Genomic DNA, 19,856 nt, shown 5'->3' with positions numbered 1-19,856 from the left:
GGGAATCCCTCTCATTTTCAGAAGCCTGGGCTGTTCTAAACTCACAGACGTAAGCTTGGTACACGTGCGACAGGGTGGATGGGCGAGCATGTGGGGGTCATTATGATTTAGAAGAGGTTCATTCGTTTGGTGAATTGATAGTGTGTGGAAAGTGGAGTTGTCTGTCATTAGTAGAAGTGGGTGGAGAACAGTAATTCTGTTTTGTGGAGGATTAATAGAGATGCCAGATTTGGTTTTGTTCCCGTTTGGGCCCACAGAACATTTTGATTTTGATTGGGTCCATGGTCTGTTTTGATTTTGATGAATCAGCAAATTCAGATGAAAGACTAATTCGTCAAAATTTTCCCCACCAGCCGTAGTCATTAGTGCAGCTTGCCTAGCCGTGCGGTGGATGCTCCCCACGTAAAGCCTTTACAACAAGACTGGGTGGCTTTCTGAACGATAGTCTCTAAGTTCCACCTACAAGTTATTGGGCAAGGGGCAAGCATTGCTGGGTGTGGGTCTAGGGCCTGTGTTATAGAGGAGGTCAGATTAGATGATCTACTGCAGTGGTTCGAAACCAGGGATACATGTACTCCTGGTGGTATCCAGGGGGTATTCAACTTGTCTAGATCAGTTTCTCAATCTGGGGGTTGCAACCCCCTGGGGGGGTCACAGAATGGGTTATGGGGGGATTCCATGTGCAGGGTTGGCATTTGGGGCTGCAAGCAGGACAATTGACTGGGGCCCCATGCCACAGAGGGCCCCGCAAAGCTAAATTACATGCTTCAGACCTGGGTGGAAGGGCTCAGGGGTACAATAGTCTGGAAAGGTTGAGAACCACTGATCTAATGGGCTCTTCTGGCCTTAAACTCCAAGCAAACAAGGAACCTCCATTGTAGTGAAAGCGAGGCTGCCAAGCAGGTTTTTTCCCCATTTTGTGGGTGCTGGAATCTGACCACATGCTGGTGCTGCTGGCCCCAGTTTGTTTATCCTCAGCGCTAGGAAGGTGCTTTGTCTCTTTCTGGTTTTGTGCACATCTAAGTCACAGATTGTTTTTCCCACAGACACGTGGTCAGGGATGGTTCTAGGAACACAGGAAGTAGCACATTGGATTAGACCAGGGGTTCTCAAACTTCATTGCACCGAGACCCCCTTCTGACAACAAGATTTACTACACGACCCCGGGAGAGGGGACTGAAGCCTGAGCCCCACCACCGAGGGTGGAGGAGCCAAAGCAGATGCCCAAGGGCTTCAGTTTCAGGCAGGGTGCCTGTAAATCTGAGTCCCACCACCCAGCACTGAAGCCCTCGGGCTTTGGCCCCAGGTGGTGGGGCTCAGCCTTCGGCTATGAACCCGGATGGTGGTGCTCGGGCTTCGGCCCCAGACCCCAGCAAGTGTAAGCCAGCCCCGGCGACCCCGTTAAAACAGGGTCCTGACCCACAGTTTGAGAACCGCTGGATTAGACCCAAGGCCCATCTAACCCAGTATCATGTCTCTGACAGTGGCCAGGACCGGATGCTTCAGAGGAAGGTGTAAGTACCCGGCAGACCTGGGATAATCTACTACCTCTGTTAGGTCATATCCTGAGTGCTAATAGAAAGTGGTTTAAGCCCTGAAGCAGGAGGTTTTTATACCTCTGCCAACATTTTTATCATCATCAAATTATAACAGCTCTGGATATTGTTATCTGTATACATGGCCCATCCCTTTTTTGACAGTAATTAAAGACCTGGATTCAGTGACATCCTGTGGCAGTGAGTTCCACAGTCTAGTTACATGCTGTATTAAAAAGCATTTCCTTTGATTCATTTTGAGTGTCCCACCTTTAATTTCATTTAATGGCCCCTTTTTCTTGGGTGCTGAGCCAGGGAGAACAGAAGCTCCTGATCTACCTTGTCTGGCTAGTCATTATTTGACATACTCCTATCACGTGCCCATCTCATACAACTCCTGTCTTCATAGGAGAACAGTTCCAAGCCCTTGATCGTTCTTTGAACCCCCTGTAATTCTTTTGTGAGATGGGGTGCATATAGGGTGACCAACATTTCAAAAGGCAAAGTGGGACACATGTAGGAGCCCCGTCATTCTCCATGGGCCTGCCCTCTGCCCCTCTTCTTCCCCTGAGCCTCCAATCCCTGCTCCTCTTCATCCCAAGGCCCCGCCCCCCACCAGGGTAGATGGAAGGCCTGAGGTTCCCCAGAGTGCCCCAAGCTCTCTGCCCAGCTCCTGCCCTGGACAGGGTTTGGGGCCTTGTGGGAAGGAAGGGCCTAAGGCTCACGTCTGCCTCCACCCCTAGGAAGAGGCTAGTGCTGCCCCTGAGCGGTGCCACAGGGAATCCGGGACAAATGCTGTCCCGGAGTCATTCAGCCTGGGACTGGGACCAGCACTTGAACTCTGCATTTTGGGACTATCCCACCCAATTTAGGACAGGTGGTCACCCTAGGCGCACACAGTAATCCAGAGGAGGCTGCACCATTTGCCATTGTGGAAGCCTATGCTCGTTCAGTGTTTTGCTGTTTAGATGATGATTTTGTCAGCCAGAGCTCAGTGTGAATGTGCCTGGCTAGCTGGGGCTGTAGTACGTGATGTCAGATTAGGACTCGCACGCTGGGTCTGAAAAGGGCCCCAGCAGTTATGGTGACCTCGCTCTTGGACCGTCCCCCGTTTTCCCACCTCCACGTCAAGGGAGTGGTTTTGTGAAAGTGTTACTGAACTCAGAGGTGGGCAAAATGTGATGTGAATGTGCCATCCCCCTCCCAGGAGCAACTGCTCTGACATCCCCCAGTGGGGACAACCACTCACTCCTCCCGTAAGGTTGCACCTCTCTCTTACAAAGGAACTTCGATGCAAAAAACTCACGTAAGCCCACCAGTGAGAGCAAGGCAATGCACCAAGGTCAGGCCACTCACCAGTGAAGGGTCCATGGTTGCTTTAACTCCTACATCAGATAGATAGGGCCTAATTCAACCCTGGGGGCATTTGGCTCAGCAGGACATACATTTGTTAATCCTGTTGAGATAGCCACCCTGTAGGTCTCCTTCTACTCTGGTATGGAGTCCAACTGCAGAATTTACTGAGCACAGACCACCGCAGGCATAGGGAATATCCTTTAATCCAGTGATTCTCAAACTTTTGTACTGGAGACCCCTTTCACACAGCAAGCCTCTGAGTGCAACCCCCCTTATAAATTAAGAACACTTAATATATTTAACATCGTTATAAATGCTGGAGGCAAAGCAGGGTTTGGGGTGGAGGCTGACAGCTTGCAACCACCCACATAACCACCTCATGCCCCCCTTAGGGGTCCTGACCCCCAGTTTGAGAACCCCTGCTTAAATCAGGTCCCCAGAAATTCACCAGATCAGAGACTGGCTACAGGAGAAACAGTGAGCTACTCTTCTAAGTACAACATGGTTAAATGGCTGATCACATCCCTTACACACAGGGAAACAGTCTTTTTTCCACAGCAGGGTGCACAGTGCTTCTGAAAAGGTGCTGCTAATTGGTTTCTCTTGTTTACACCCGTTTTGGCTGGTCTGCTTCAAAGCCTACTGCTGTTGCTTATGACATTAGCACTCCTTAAAGACTAACAGATTAATTTGATGCATCTGAAGAAGTGATGTTTTTTATCCACAAAAGCTTATGCCCAAATAAATCTGTTAGTCTTTAAGGTGCCACCGGACTCCTTGTTGTTTTTGTGGATACAGACTAACATGGTTACCCCTCTGATACTTAGCACTCCTTGTGGAACTGGGCAGGACAGGCCCCACTGCTGAGCTGCCTTGGACTCCTGGGCTCCGGCCCTTGTTTGCTAGGGCATCCTGGCTCAAGCATAGTTTCTGAGTGGCTCCCCAATGAGGAGAGAGGGTGGTGGCTAGAGGAGCTGAGAAAAAGGATCACACACTGCTGCCTAGAGACAACTGCAAGCTGCTGCAGTGCATGCTGGGGAGAGAATTTACTCCCAGCTGCTAAGCAGCACTGGTGGCTAGTGGAGGCGGCTCATGTAGCTGCTGAGATGAAGGCCACAGAGGCAGGAAAGGGCCCATTAATCTTCCATAAGGGGCTGTGGTGTTGGGCCAGGGCCTGTAGGGTACAGCCTCATTGGGATCTCTCTCAGATGCTATAGCCCTACCAGTGCTAGAGCCAATAGAGTTGTTTGTCCCTCCCCCCTGCTCAATAGTTGGAGTGCTGTCTGCAAAGCTGCAGGCAAGGGTTCCCCTCTGGGCCACTGGTACCTCCACCCACTTCCATCTGGTAGCACTAGCAGCAGCATAAGCGAAGCTGAAGCAGGGCCAGAGCTTGACCCCAGCAAGGCTCCATACCAAAGTGCAATAAATGAGCGGCTGGAAGCTGGAGCGCAGAGAGATCTGCTCCTGAGGGCAAAAGTTGCCTTATTCCTCTGCCTAGCAGAGCTGCAAGGAGCTGCATGCGAGACTCTCAGTTCTCATCCTGTGCTGGAGATGGGGGAAGAGCAGCTGCTGCCCACCCGGGAGCAAACTCCCTTTAATCTGAGGAGAGCCCAGAAATTTGCCTCTAGGACAAGTATAATTCAGCACTTTTCTCTGATCCCCTATGCTTTGTCAACCATGCTGTCCAGCACCCACTCCAACAGGCCCCAATCCTGATTGGGGGTGCCCCTGGCCACAGCTACAAACAAACAGCTCAGGGAGAGGAGGATGTGTGGAGCACAGTTGTTACTGTGGCTAGGAGATAAAGTGAACTGGGTTGGATTCAAGAGGGAGGCAGGGTTGGACAACCACAGAGGGAAGGGAAAACCCAGTGGCACGTACAGTGAGCTGATAAAAGCAAACAGCGAAACTTGCCCAGGCTATGTCACTTACAGAACTCAAGCTAAGCAGCAGTGCTTGAGTCTAACCTGGAGCTCTGCTTCACAGTTCACATCAAGATCCACTAGGGTGACCAGATAGCAAGTGTGAAAAATTGGAACGGGGTGGGGGATAATAGGAGCCTATATAAGAAAAAGACCCCAAAATTGGGATTGTCCCTATAAAATTGGGACATCTGGTCACCCTAAGACCCAGCTTTGGCTCAGCCCTCACCTCTCCTCAGACATGTAGTATCTTGTGTTGAGGTTTTCAGTCAAATATCACTCATTCTCCTTCCCCTTCCCCTTATACATAGCAGCCAGAAGATGTGTGTCACACAGACTAGAGCAGGGGTAGGCAACCTATGGCATGAGTGCCAAAGGCAGCACACCAGCTGATTTTCAGTGGCACTCACACTACCAGGGTCCTGGCCACCGGTCCAAGGGGCTCTGCATTTTAATTTCATTTTAAATGAAGCTTCTTAAACATTTAAAAACCTTATTTACTTTACAATAGTTTTAGTTATATATTATAGACTTATAGAAAGAGACCTTCTAAAAACATTAACATGTATTACCAGCACGCGAAACCTTAAATTAGAGTGAATAGATGAAAACTTGGCACACCACTTCTGAAAGGCTGCCGACCCCTGGACTAGTCTCACTTCATCTATATGTATAGTTTAGGCAAAGGGGAACCATTTGTAACTTCGTATGTTCCAAAGCAATATTGCCTTTTGAATCAATGGGGTGGGGGAGAAGAGGAGGAAGATGGAGGTTGTTCAAATTCCTCATCTAAATCCCTTTACCAACTCATTACAGTTGTCTACGGCCTGTAAACCCCTAGTGCTACCCCCAGTTAAACTGCCCCCCCGTGGAAGCCCTAGCACAGATGAGGCTCTGATATTCTCAAGTTCAGCCTTATAGTACAATGGCAGAGCCTTGTCGAGGCTGGGGCTCTCACCAATGTAGTTGAGCTGGTGGCTGCAATGGCCAGAACTTTCTCTAATATTTCCCAGTGCAGACAGAGAAGTAGGCTAAGCCACTCATAATGGAGAGCGTCTGACTATTTCAATGTCTAGCCTTCTATAATAGCTGAGACACGTCTTCCCCATTTCATCTCTCTGCTGCTCTTGCTTAGTGCCGTAATAAAGCAATGAAGTCACTGGTAACCATTCACCTGTTGAAAACGAATAGCAGCTTTAGCGTATAGCTGCACAGCAACGAGACACCTGCGACTGGCCTATGCCAGCTGACTTGGTCTCATGGGGCCAGGCTGTTTCACTGCTGTGTAAATGCGCAGCCCGGCCCGGCCCAGCCCCTAAGTCTGCTCAGCAATGAAACAGCCCCATCACTTGAGCCCTGCAGGCCTGAGGCAGGAGAGAGACAGGCCCTTGGGGGCTGTATTTTTGGGGCTTTCGTGAACCAGTTACCATGATTCCCCATATAAACCACCAGACTCTGTCCCAGGCTGGATACTTTAAAGAGAAAGTCACTCCTAAATACATGCAAAACTCCCTCTGTAACTAAGGGTGTGGCCATACCCCAGGCTTGAAGTGGTTTCCATCATATCCAAGGTTTACAGTTTGGTTCAGTGGCTCTCAGCACCCCCACTGTACAAATTGTTCCAGCACCCCTGCCTCTGGGCCTGCTTTTGGGAGACCCACCACATTGCTTAGACAGCCCGTGTCATGTTCTTAAAGGAGTTAGGGTACAAAGGACTACTTATGACAACTGCTTTCCCTCAGAGTCGAAGGAGGGGTGAACTATGCCCCATTCCAGAGCCCTGCTCTTATAGACCCAGTTAGTCTAAGGATAGGAATGTTAAGGCTCCTCCCCTCTACCTCAACAAGATCAGAGCTTCACTTAGTAGGAAAGTTTGGGCAGGGGTGTGGCACTGATCACCCCTCCACCCTTTCCCCATCAGGTAGTGCAGTGGTGGCTTCTTGCTGAGTGGGATATCAACCAATGAGTGAAATAGGCCACTAGGGACTGTTAAATTTATTTTCCACTGAGAAAAGCAAAGAGCTCCTCCCTTCAAACACAAGCACCCCGAGCCCTGGGAAAGCTGGACTGATGAGCTGTTAACGGGTTCCAGGAAATCTGCAGGTAGTGAACTTCAGCATGTGCAGGCTGAGGGAGCATAACCAACAGCAGCAAAGGGGAGTTTGGTAGATCAAGGTTGCACTCCACATGATTCAGTAGACACGACAGGAAAATTTCATGCTAAGGGTTAAAACCCACCCCTTTGTGGGCTAGTGTACAAATAGGGGAAAAGGTGTAAGAGGGAGTTGTATGGCCAGGGCAGGTATCCCATATTACACAAGAGCATCTGGAGGAGGTGGATAGGCTCCAGCCTGGCTTGCATGCACATACATTGCTGGCAGCAGCCAGTACTGACTGACAGCAACTCCCAGTCAGGCAGCCAACCCAAAACGAGCCTGTACTGTCATGCTGCCTCTTGTCTATGCTATACCTGTTACCATAGCATTTAAGCATCCTGTGCTAGACAAAGCTGGGGGCATATCACTATCCCCACACCATCACCTTTCCTTGAGTAGAGCTGGCTGCTGACCTGGTTCTTCCCAGTCCAAGCATTGATACGGCAGGAAAATGGAAATTCCTTCATGCTTTTGAAGGAGTGGAGACAGTTTAATTCAGCTATAGCCATTCTGGCCATACAGCTACGAGATGGGCCCAGACCCTTCGATTCAAAATAGCTACCTGCTCAATTTTGAGAGAATTCTGGAGCAGGTCCTAGCAGTTACCTGAGTGGGACAGTGAATCTGGTTAATCCATTGAACTGATGCAATTGTGAGAGGTATTTTCTCGATAATAGAGACTTCCTTGTTTTAAAGAATACTCCAACCCCAAGAGGAACCCCACCTCTGAATGTGTATTTCAAAGCCATTTTGCGGGCATGTGCTTAACATAGCTATGAACAAGTCTCATTTTGCAGTGAGCAGTTTAAATTTGGTGAAGGCCACAGCTACATTTATTTGCATAATACACTCAGTTCAAAGTGAGTGAAGTCTTGGTTTTAACAGAATGCCCCTGAGACATTAGCAAATCAGCAAGTGTTTCACATACTGCAAAGCTTGTATTTCATATAGCATTAGCACTGTTGTGTCCTGTTTGCTCTAGGTGCTCTCATGGGGAATTCCAGCTCATGCTTAGTAAGTATTCATTGTATTTGCAAAATCTGATTAGCCATGTGGTTGAGCAATGCAGTGGCAGACGCATTGCTAAAGCGTGGTCTCCCACGAGACTTGTCTTTTCTCATACAAGGCTCCAGTAACGCAATCGCGAAGGATGCTTTTAACTGGTTTTCACATGCAAAGGAACTTCTCATCCAAAATGCAAGCATTACATGTTTTGCTTTGAAGTTTAATGGGGGTTGCAAACTTTCTTAAGCAGTATAGAAACTAGTTTACAATCAGTAGTGATTTGTGGGATTGGGCCCACTTCTGTAGTGGCAGATGTGTTGCTTTCAGACCTATTGCCTCTTCCACTGGTTGCCTCTGTTCTTTCCAGTAGGAGGATCAACCCCCTCCTTTTCAGCACTTGCATCGACAAGAATCCCCCCCTCCTGCCCTTGGGCTCTAGGTTCCCTGCTCCACTGAGTGACAGCTGCTTCCTCCCTCCTCTTTGTCCTAACCCCACTGTGATCACACACTTCCCCCTCTGCAGCAGCAGCAGCTAACAATTTCTAAACGCCATCTGCTGGTTAACATAAGGCACTTCCCCTGGATTTTGCAACCGACACTGTACACTTCAGTTCAGGGTGTAAGCCCACCTCTTAAGTGCAGCTTGTACTAACAGTGACTTTAGAGTAACTCTTCCAAATATCATGCATACCTAGTACCTACCTGGATGGAGACCAGTCATCTTTGATGTTATTTTCTGTCTCTGTGCCATGCTGTAGGGTAGCTTTTCCCTTTGCACACCTGGATGTACCATGTCAGTAAATACCCCCCAACCTGCAGAAATATTCAACCTTCAATGCAACCCCAAAGGAGAAGGCAGTCAGTTGTAGCACGGATACTGACCCCATCCTCCAGATTCTCGCATCACATCTATCCATTGGTATCTGAACAGCCAGGGCGACTGGGAGGGCATGGGAGAAGAAAAACGATGGCCTCAAGTGCTGGAGCCCTACCCTGGGAAAGGGGTATAAAGGTGCATCTCCTTTGGAACTGCTGGAAGGAATAGGTTCTTTGGGAGGCAGGGTGGAAGGGAAGGGAAGAGAACGTTAAAGGAAAGAGGGGACTCTACAGAGCACACTCACCGCACTAGAAAGGTTATTCTAGCTCTCTCCATTACTCCTTTGCTGAATTGACCTTCCTATCACCCCGCAACACTGGGGGAGAAGCGGGGAGGTAGGTAACATCTACATACGTTATTTCAAAGCTTAGACATAGCATTTCTACAATTAGAGCAATTACATCCTCATTCTGCAGGCCATGAACAGAGCCAGCTGGGTCAGGTAAAATTTTACACCTTCTCCACCTGGATCTAGTCTTGCATAGTTAAGGTGTTATATCTTCCTTTGGCCACTGCTGGAGAAAAGCTTCCAGACCAGAAGTCTCTTTGGGTACTGTGATGCTAGTTCATACTTGATAGGAAGTTGGGCTAAGTAGTATCACCTGGTGCCTACGTGCTCCTGAGGCAATACTGATAGGATGGACAGATAATTTGATTCCATATGACTGCTTCCTTTGGCAGCTCCACAGGCTTCCTCCACTGCCTTCAGGAAAGGTGGAACAGCAACACAAGCACACGGATTGCAGCACATGGATAATCTTTATTGGTAACATCAGTGGAGCACCGGTAAACCATTACTGACTGTAGTGGTGACAGCTGAGGCACATGCTAAGGCACTTTTATATAAAAAAGGTTTTAAATCCTTTGTGACAGCAATCGGGACACAGGTGCCTGAATTTAGAGCGCTTTCAGGTACACAGTATTGGAGCTTCATATTTTTAATTATTTTTCTTTGCTCATAAGTAAGTCTAAATGCAGCATATACAATATGGTTAAGAATACAGGTAAATCCAGCAACCAGTGTACGATGTAGAAAAGTAAAGACTATCTCTATATAACCAAGGTCCCAATAGAAAGGCAGTGATAAAGACCTTTATTTTTTTTTAATTACTTATTACAAGAGACACAAAGGCCCTTTACGTATATCTGTGCAGATTAAAGGGTTTTTAATATACTCTTAGTCAATGGTGCAGAATAACTAACCCCATCCCCTGGTTACAGAGCAGATACACAAAAGGCTTGGACATGTCAATAAAAAGAGGGATTCTCCTCCCTTCCTCACCCCTCCCACCGACACATTTAATTCCACTAGATTCGGTCCATTACCATTCAATATATTTGGTCCTCAAGAGATTCTCAGACAAGCACACAGAGATTCTTCTGGTTTTTCTGTCCCTGTCACCAGCTACTGGTCCACACTACCTTAGCTAAAAAGCCAAGCAGACAGAAGCAGAGACACTACCAGGACATCATTGCACTTCCGAGATCTGGCCAGATAGTAAGAACAAGAAAGAAAAAGTCTTTGGCAAGTCCCCCAGGTGGGTGATCCTGAAAGATGCTTCCTTCCTTCACCCCTGCCTGTGAACGTGTGGGCTCTAGAAAGAAGAAAGGGTGAATTGCCATGGCCAAAGCACCCCGTTATTCCTGAAACTGCTTCCAAACCATCTGGGTGGGCAGATTAAAGAGGCAGAAGTCTGAGGTCGCTGAACATGATTGCCAAAAAGCAAACGGGGGGGGGGGGGGAAGGGGGGGGGGGGGAATAGAGGAGCGGGCTCTCTTTGCATCTATCAAACTAGGATCTGAAGAAAAATAGATTTACAGCCAAAAAAATTTTTATTTTTCCCTAACCCCTCTCCTTCCAAGTGTAAAGATTCACCAGCAGCCATGGCATGGACAGTTCTACAGGTGTATGTAGTCACTGAACTCTGCTGGTCAGATTTTAGAGTCCCAACTCTTTGGCATTAAATACAAAGAGAACTTGGAAGCTGGGAAGAGGAGGAAATGAGGAACACAGGTGCCGAATGGCTCCAGATACACAAAACATGTTGGATGGGCTCTGTGTTCCCCAGGAGGTGGTTTGCAGGAAGACCACTGGAGGAGGGGTGGGTAGGTCACTCGGTCAGGTGTAACCTGGGTCAGATGAGAAGATTTATTCAGTAGCTTTGGCATCACCAGCATCTGCCTTGCTGTCTGCTTCCTCATCGGAGCATTCTCCTGTGCCCTTTCTGGCGATCCGGCGTGGCACGACAAATGGCAGGTCCCCACGCCTAGAGAGGGATTAATAGCAAATCAAGGCAACAGAATTTATTTACTGTCTGTCAGACATTATGCTCTGGGGGAGGAAGGGCAAAGAAGGACCTGGCCACACTGCTTCCTTGGAGAAGATGCACATCTGGTCACTGAAGTGTCTGCTTTTGGCTAGGACAGAAGCTTGCTGGGGTGGGAGCCGATTTCTCACGCATGATTGATTGCCCTTACCTGAGTTTGCTCTTGAGGGAGCTGACCTCTCTATTCATTGCATCAGCTGTTTCAGTGGCATCCTCCAGCTCACGCTGCAGCTTTCTGCGGGATGCATTGGCTCGCTGGGCCTCTTCCTCTGCTTCCTCAAGCTGGCGCTTCAGCTGCTTCAGGCGCACGTTTGCCTTATCTACCTGCAGAGCAGAATGGAGAAGTCAGCCTTTCAGAAAGCTCACTCCTAGCCCTTTGTGGGGGCTCCAGCACTGCAGCAGGGAGTTACACCAGAAGGAAGCTGAGTTCCTAATGGCACCTACTCTTATTCTTTGCTCCCTGAGGTTAGTTGCCTGGACTTGGATTTATTTTAGTTTTAAGCTTTTCCTTCTGCTTCAGCTTGTTAGTGCAGGAAGCACTGTACAAGCTGCCTCTTTCATACAACAGGGTCAGATGTTTCAGCTTGGGCTCTCACAGAAGGCCACCAGCCTGCACCACATTTCACCACTCTCCTTCCACCATACAGGAGACCACACTGCTACGCTGTGTAATTTGCGCATACCTGATCTTTGTACTGCTCAGTATTGCGTCTCTCATCATCCACCTGCAACAAGACATCCTTCAGCTTCTTCTCAGTACGGCGCACCTGTTTGCCTGCAGCCTGGCGCTCCCTGTGCAGAAATACAGTGTCAGCTCAGGCAGCAGATTATCTCCGGTGACCCTCTGGGCACTAACCCCGACAGAAAGTACTCATGTATCTGGGTTAGGAACAAGACTTCGCCAGTCATTACACCTCAGGGGAATGAAAGGAGACAAGAACTCCACTCAGGGAGTTGGCAAAGCAAAGGCAATAGAAGTCAGGTTTCCTGGAGATGCCCAGAAGGCACTAGCTAGTCAGTTTGACCTCTTTGCCAGAGTTTGAGGGGGATGCTAAGGGGTCACACTGAATTAGAGCTACAATTCCTAGAATGGCAAAGCTTGATAGGCTAGGAATTAGTGGCCTTTGCTGCGAGAATGGGGGAGGTCAGAGGAGCTACTCTTTCCTGATAACCAGATGGAGCACTCATTCCAAGAGGCTGGCACACAGCACTCAAGAGTAGGATTTTGCTCTGTGCTAATACAGCAGAGGGGCCGGTGGCTTTTTAACACGACAGGAGGTTCTGCTAGAACATACTTGGTCTCTAAGTCCAGCTGCTCTTCCAGCTGTGCTATTTTGGCCTCCAAGGCAGTGATGGAAGCCTTGAACTTGGACTTCACTGCACTCTCCATCTCCTGCAGCTTGGCCTTAAGATCCTTGTTCTGACGCTCCATCTGCTGGCGAGCATTTTCGTTCTTCTGGGCATTGCTGCGCTCGGCATTCAAGTCAGTATTTATTTGATCGATCTGGGGAGACAAAAGACTCAGCATACCAGGAGGGTTCTGGGCTGGAAGACTACTCGCCGATGGATGCTGGAGGAAGGACCTCCAGCGTGAGCGGAAAAGCGTATGTTGTACAAGTCTAGCTTGACTAACACTGTATAACGTAGCATAACGCTCTCCATAGTCACAAAAGGACAAACTCTCCTAGAAGCCTGTTTTGGTTTGCTCAAGTTTTCATTCAAGAAACGCCCAGGGCAGGCTGAACGGATTGAGAGTTAAGTTTGGTAGGTCCCCTTCTCTGGGGCTGGTTTTGCCAGCCAAACTCAGCTGTAGGCCATGTGCTGTGGCAGTAACAGTCTGCCCTACAATGTAGCATCCAGCTGCCCCCATAAGAAAGATCTACCAGAAATCGTGTGCCAGAGCCACATGCTTAGGACAGCCTCACATTTCAGCTACCCAGGAGCAGACTCGAGAGATCTTCTTTTCAAGAGGATGGTAGCAGAAACTGAAGCCACTTCCAGCCCAGGACTTTGTCCGATACATAGTCAGTGTTGACTACATGGCATAATGGGGACTGCCTCTGAAGGTCAGAAGCTCTGCTTTACATCATCAGTCCATTGAAATGAAAGAGCTCCTTGGTAAAAGTGTACCAAAATTTAGCTTTGACTAGCTACTGGGCCAAGAACCAGACAGAACTCTAGTATTTGGCTTCTGTATCACCCCTTCCCCTCCCCCATCTTCATTCCCTCCCCACCCCATACTGGAAGTTGAGCAGGTAGTAAGTGTGGCTGTCCTCTTCCCATAGTCCCTGTGTAATGGCCAACTCAGCTGCTTCTCCTTTTTTAGGTTCTGAGCATGCCCTAGCATCCACTCTCTTGTAACCTCCCTTCCTCCTATGGCTGGTCATGTTCTCCCTTCTCACTGGTGTGCCTCTCCCCTGGCTCCCATTTAGGAATGAACTTGCAGATCTGCCTCTGGTGAAACTACTAATCTCAGTCACTTTTGCAATCAGACAGGTTATTTTAACTCTCTAGGTGAGGTGGACAATATATATCATTTGTATTGCAGTAGCAACCAGGAATCCTAGTCATGGACCAGGTCCCCATTATACTAGGCATTGTACCAACAGAACAAGATGGTCCCTGCCCCAGAAAGCTTACACACACTCTCTCTCTCTCACACACACACACACACACACACACTAAAGTTAATCATTTTGGAAGATGCAGTGAAAATGATTTTCTATAGAGTGGGACTGTTTCAATACAATACAGAGATGGATAAGCAGCAAAATCTTTAATGTTGATAGGGGACAATCAGTCACCCCTTAATACAAAGGATGACCAGACAGAACTCTTGAAGAGTTTGGGGGACAGTCCCAGCTACTTTCCTTCTCTTACAAAGAGGTTATAACATTCCAGGGTCAGTATGAGCCATCAGTGAGCACTGAATAGCTATCCCATTTTATCTACAGCAGTGCACAGACACTGCTGTGTAAAGCACTTTGTGAATCTGTACTGTTTGGAAGACAGGAGGAAGTTCATCCAGAACTCAGTTTGGGCGTTTACACAGGCAGTTGGTGGGAAGACCCTGAGCAGGTACCTGAAGGTTTGCTTTCTTGAGCCGGTCGTTGACCATCTCTGTGTTGCTCTGCTCCTCTTCTAACTCCTCCTCCAGCTGAGCTATCCGGGCATCTAGACGTCGCTTTTCCTCCAAGGCCAGGGCTCTAACGATGACAATAAGAATTAAGTACTGGACGGTGGTGATGCAGTGCACTTCTACAGAAAGCCCACCAGTTATAGCCTTACACAATAGTAAGCATCTAACAGACTATTACAATACAGGCTACAGTATATGCTTATGTAGGGCACCTCCCCAAATTAGTTTCTCCTCCCCAACAAAGGGAGCTATTACTCACCCTTTGCCACTGCTGTTGGCTATCTCATCAGCCAACTCATCCCTCTCTTGCTGGGCCTGGCGCTTGGCACGTTCAGCAGCTGCAAGTTCCTGGAATGAAAATGAGACGGTCAGTGATGCAATGTGAAATTAGCAATTAATGCAGATCAGAGGACAAACAGCTACTAGTAGTGGGTGATTCCAAGAAGTAAAATGACTAGTGTTTTGTATTTCCACATGGACTCCCTGTGTTTGAGTCACTCTTATTCAACTGGCAAGAAAGGACCAACTATGCGGAGGAAACTGAACCTAGTACTGGAGGGGTTACTGCTGTGCTCAGAGATGGCTTATGGAGCCACACAGCAGCTTACTCCTTGGCTAAAGTAAGTGAATAGGCCCCTCCTGCCTGAATGCAGGCTCCATTACCTCCTGCATTTGTATCATCTCAGCCTCCATGCTCTTCATCTTCTTCTCATTCTCTTTGGCCTGGACCAAAATCTCTTCTCTGGAGGTGCGTGCATCTTCCAGCTCCCGCATGTAATCCTTCACTTGAGCCTGCAGAGATAACAAAACAGACTTCAGAGAACATCTTTCATTCCTGTCATTACATTACACAAGCAGTGGTACAAAGGAAGGAAAGCTTGCTCTGGTTTTGCAACACCAATAGGGGAATAAATTAATGGATTAACACAGATTGGGGTTACAGAGACATCTGAATTGCTGCTGAACCTTTCCAACTGAACTGTTGCACAGATCAAGGTTCTAATGCTGTGCCACACCGCTCAGGTGATGAAAATGCATGATTCTGACAGGGAAAACCAGGTTTCTACCCCATGCCCCCACATAGGCAGCAGACACAGGACTGAAATCCCTCACCTGCAGTTTGCGGAGCTGTTTGATGGCTTCATCACGATTCTTGTTGGCAGAGTCTATCTGGACTTCCAGATCCTTCAGGTCCATCTCCAACTTCTTTCTGGCAGCCACAGCCATGGAGCGCTGCTTCCTCTCATCTTCTAGCTCCACCTCCATCTCTCGTACCTGGTAGGACAAACAAGGCATCAGTGGAAACCAAAGAAGCCAGCACGAACCATTCATCTCCCACAAAGAGATAATCAGAGTTCACTCCCTCTCCTGGTGGGGATGGAAGGAAATAAGGGAGAGAGAGAGAGAGTTCAGACAGTGTTCCCTCAGCAATAAAGCACTATTCTGGTTTCTTGGCTTGATGGACAGTGCAAGTGCTGTGACAATGGTACATGAGGGGCACACACCAGGGAGTGATTTGTAGCACTAGCAATGCCTCCCAATAAAAGGAATTCCTGGAGTGGCACTGGCTAGATCTGGAAAGGCAGTGTCTAGCTGTCTGAGGGCAGATGAAGGGAAGCAGTTCGCTTTGAGCAGACAGCTTCCAGGATTTGTGGAGTGATGCAGACCTGTCTAATCAGCTGTTTCTTCTTCTCCTCATTCTGCTCATCCCGGCCCTGGAGGTCACGCTCAAACTGTGCCTTCATGGCTTGCTGGTTCACTTCCAGCCGCAGCTTGGCATCCTCTGTGGCCTGCAACTCATCCTCTAGCTCTTCCAGCTGGGTCTTCATCTCCTCCACCTGCTGTTCCAGGGCTCGCTTAGATTTCTCCAGCTCATGAACCTGCAGCATGAACACACACATCAGATCACCCAAACAGCCACCAACTTCACCCACCCCAGGAACAGAGAGGCATCCTGATCAACATCGTAGCAGCTCGCTGAGGAAAGGATGCAAAGACTCTGCTGCCCTTCCTGCCGCATCACCCTCAGTTTCCTGGTACTAACACCATGATGCCTCCTTATTAAGGCTAAAGAAAGTTCCTTGCATACTTGAGAGCCTTTAATCTGAACCTTGACCTCAGCTATTGCATTTTCCTCTTCCCTCTGATCAGGCATGCTGAGAAAATTTAAAGGGGAAGCATGTGTTAGGCCAGTCCTGATCTCTCTGCAGCATGAAACACTCATGTCACGTTGCTGAAGATGTGGAAGTGCTTCAAACTCCCCTTCAACACCCGCCTCCCCCCCATCATTAATCTTTAGCATCTTCATATTTGAGTCAGTCTCCCATTCTCTGGCTGGCTCCCTATATTTCAAATGCCAGGCTCACCTGGCACCCTCTCTTGTCTCTCCACAATGGATAGTGGGTTTTACTTAGCCAATGCCCAGCTTGCACCTTTATCACGCTATTCAAATCCCATCTCTCCTTCTTGCCTTTCATTCAAACCCAATAAAAAACCAAAACAATCTATTCCTACTTCTAAGCCCACTGCATGTGTTCAGTTTTCCCAATTGCATTCCTTTACAAATGCTCCTACGTTGCAAATTTCTCAATGAAACTGCTCAACAGGCTGGGATGCAGGTGACACACTAACAGGGAGATGTTTTAACAGTATATTTACACTCTTGCCAACATCGTCCTTGGAACTCATCAGGTCCTCCATCTCTGTGCGGAACTGCTTATTGAGCCGCTCCAGCTCTGCCTTCTGCTCCATGGCTTCTTCCAGGGCTCTGGCCATGGACAGGGCTTTGGTCTCCTTCTCGCGGGCTTCTGCCTCAGCTCGGTCCCTCTCCTCTGCATACTTGGCAGAGATGGTCTTCTCCTCTGCCAACAGCTGAAGGAAGAGAGAATGACTGCTATGAGGTTTGCTGAGCTAGGCTTATCTCTAAGTGCCATTCCAGACAGTGTCTCGGATTTGGGCGGAAAGGGTAATGCAGAGAACATGGCTCTTGAGAGCTAAGCATATGGCTCCCAACTTGATTGGCAGGGCTGGGACTAGAACTCTACTGACTGTAGTCTTCTATAGTAGTCACAGTCACTACTTGTATGCAAGTCCAAAGAGAGGGCTGCAAATTGCCCACGGCCTGGGTCTGCTCCCAAACACTTATACAAGTTAGAGGAGGCTGAAAATTTCAGTCCTCCTGGACAAGAGGTGAAACTAGAATTCACATGCAAGGAACATGAATTTCCACCAGTGCCAGCTTCCTTCTCCTCACCCCCATTATGGTTCAGAAAGGAATATGCATTCCCTAAACAGATGTTTATATTGTGGTAGGCGGTATTGGGAAGGAAGATACTCCCCATTGTATATTCCATGACCGACACTACCTGATCAAACTTCTTCTGCTTCTTCTCCAGGTTGGAGACTATCTGCCGCTGGTGATCAAGGTCCACAATGAGGTCATCCAATTCTTGCTGCAGCCGGGTCTTTGTTTTTTCCAACTTGTCATAAGCAGCTGCCTTCTCCTCATAACGCTGGCTCATGGCCTCCAAGTCCTTCTGCAGCTTCTTCTTGGCTTCTTCCACTGCCTCCAGGCAGCCCAGGCCATCATCCATTTTTTTCTTCGTGTCTGCTACCTGGGGGAGGGGGAAGGGGAAGAGAACAGAGATTAAGACAATCCACAGAGACCTCTAGTGTGGGTGGGGGGAGATGAGAAATTATTCCCTTAGAATTGAACTGATCATGTTAGTCAGACTTATGAGGTGTGTGGGACAAAGTCCCCCTTCTCCTCAAATAGTTAGGTGTTTCTAGGGAAGATTCTCTCTGATACAATGCTAAATGTTTTTAGATTTCTATCAGGAGTTTGTTGCCTGAGCCCTGCAAGGTACCTGCTTCCTCAGGATATAGTTTCCTTTGCTAACAAATCCAGATTGCACCAGCATTCTCCATCTGAATCTAGATTTCCTAGGAATCAGCTTTGTGCTTATTATTTGCCCCCCAAGAGGAAGGTTTGTTCTACGAGATGCAGGTTCGGTACCTGCTGCTGAAGGGCAAAGATCTGTTTCTCCAGGTTCCTCTTTGCCTCCTCTTCCTCCTCCAGCTGCTCTTTGAAGCTGTTCTTCTCATCCTCCACCTGCTTCAGTTTGGTGCTGAGGCTCAGCTTCTGGCGAGTCTCCTCCTGAAGCAGCTCCTACACAGCAAAGACGTTGACATTTAGAGCCTTTCATTTAAGGAGGCCAAGGAACTTTACAAGCCCCAACCACCCCACATGGATGTCAATTCATGAGATTCAGTTTAAGAATCCTACTTTCAAAGAGAAAACAATAGAGTTTAAATGACTGCTCGATGTCATTCAGCAAGTCAGCGTACAGCCAAGGAGAACACCCACAACTATTTCCAGTCCTACTCTAACTATTGAAGGACACTCCTTTACTATGTATAGCTGAGATGCACAAGTGCTAGCAACTACCTCCTGGCTCAGCCACCCTATAATCCTTTCCAGGGTTCTCTGCAAACAGCACACAAAGCTTTTCAACTCCTTTCAACAGTTCATGCTGGCAGTTAGCTGTATTCTGCCATCCCCATTTCATGATGGACTTTAATACTGAAAATCAGAACAGGTTAATGATAATTTTCTCTTAAGCAGCTGGTGCCTTTAACACTACTGCTCAGATAACTGATTGTGATCTACAAACTGTCCTAGGGCAGCACTCACATTGATTAAATCATGCTGCCACTACTTGGACTAGATGACCTAAAGATACTGATCTCTTCAATCTCCCTGCCAATGCACAACTGTTCTGTGGTGTATTAATATTGGGTCTAGTTTAGGTGTCAATAAGAGATGGAGCTTATTCCACAAACTGACAGGTCTTACAGTCAGCCCCCAGATATTCAACCTAAGCTTTCCCCCTCCATTTCAGAGTTGTACCCATGGACCACTAAATAATTCTCCTTTCCTTGGCATTTACACCCCCAGATTTGTAGGCTCATCACATTCCCCACTTAGCCAAGTTCTACATAAAAGATTCCATCCAGCCCCTTAATCAGTTCCTCTTCTGAGCCATCTTTAATTGGTCAGTCTTTCTCATAACGAGATGCCCAGACCCGAAGGCAATAGTCTAAGCATGGCTGCATCAGAGGAATCTCAGAGCAGGGAGGTGATAGAGATGTGCTGCTTCTGCATACAAAGCCCCAAACTATACTGGCCTTTTGCTGCCGCACACTCTGTTCTAATCAGAGGTCCACTATCAACCTTTTCAAAAGTAACTTTGGATAAGCTGTTTATTATCTGTATTATAGTAACACCTAGGTCCCAAGCAGGATTGGGACCATTGTGCAGGGTGCTGTCCAAATAATAAGAGAATCCCTGTTGTGAAGAATTTATAATCTAAGACCAGAAGCAACAAGTACTAAGACTATTTTCTAACTTGCTCCTTCCCAATTAATCCTTTCTGGATTATGATGTGTCCTCCCTGTTGTTCAGTACCTTCCAGTTTAGCATATAGTTATATTCCATCTACATGCCGTTTACTCTGCCAGATGAATACTGGGTCCAATC

The 19,856-nt window shown here is 48.0% G+C and overlaps 1 protein-coding gene across 2 annotated transcripts in view; it reads right to left on the bottom strand.

The window, feature by feature from the left end:
* Nucleotides 1-9,591: 9,591 nt before the first annotated feature.
* The window catches only part of MYH9 (myosin heavy chain 9), a 94,712-nt gene continuing 84,447 nt past the window's right edge, over nt 9,592-19,856 (bottom strand). For both annotated transcript variants that reach the window (XM_044986405.1, XM_044986412.1), the window contains 12 exons: nt 18,333-18,485; nt 17,683-17,931; nt 16,976-17,188; nt 15,985-16,197; nt 15,431-15,592; nt 14,981-15,109; nt 14,577-14,665; nt 14,261-14,384; nt 12,474-12,682; nt 11,862-11,970; nt 11,330-11,502; nt 9,592-11,118 (listed from right to left, as the gene is read on the bottom strand). In XM_044986405.1, the coding sequence (XP_044842340.1) occupies nt 11,001-11,118; nt 11,330-11,502; nt 11,862-11,970; nt 12,474-12,682; nt 14,261-14,384; nt 14,577-14,665; nt 14,981-15,109; nt 15,431-15,592; nt 15,985-16,197; nt 16,976-17,188; nt 17,683-17,931; nt 18,333-18,485 (1,941 nt within the window). In that variant the 3' untranslated portion in view covers nt 9,592-11,000. The remainder of the gene's footprint in view (nt 11,119-11,329; nt 11,503-11,861; nt 11,971-12,473; nt 12,683-14,260; nt 14,385-14,576; nt 14,666-14,980; nt 15,110-15,430; nt 15,593-15,984; nt 16,198-16,975; nt 17,189-17,682; nt 17,932-18,332; nt 18,486-19,856) is intronic.

The sequence above is a fragment of the Mauremys mutica genome, chromosome 1 (assembly GCF_020497125.1).
Source record: "Mauremys mutica isolate MM-2020 ecotype Southern chromosome 1, ASM2049712v1, whole genome shotgun sequence".
Classification (NCBI taxonomy): domain Eukaryota; kingdom Metazoa; phylum Chordata; order Testudines; family Geoemydidae; genus Mauremys; species Mauremys mutica.
This window is presented reverse-complemented; position numbering and strand designations above follow the sequence as displayed.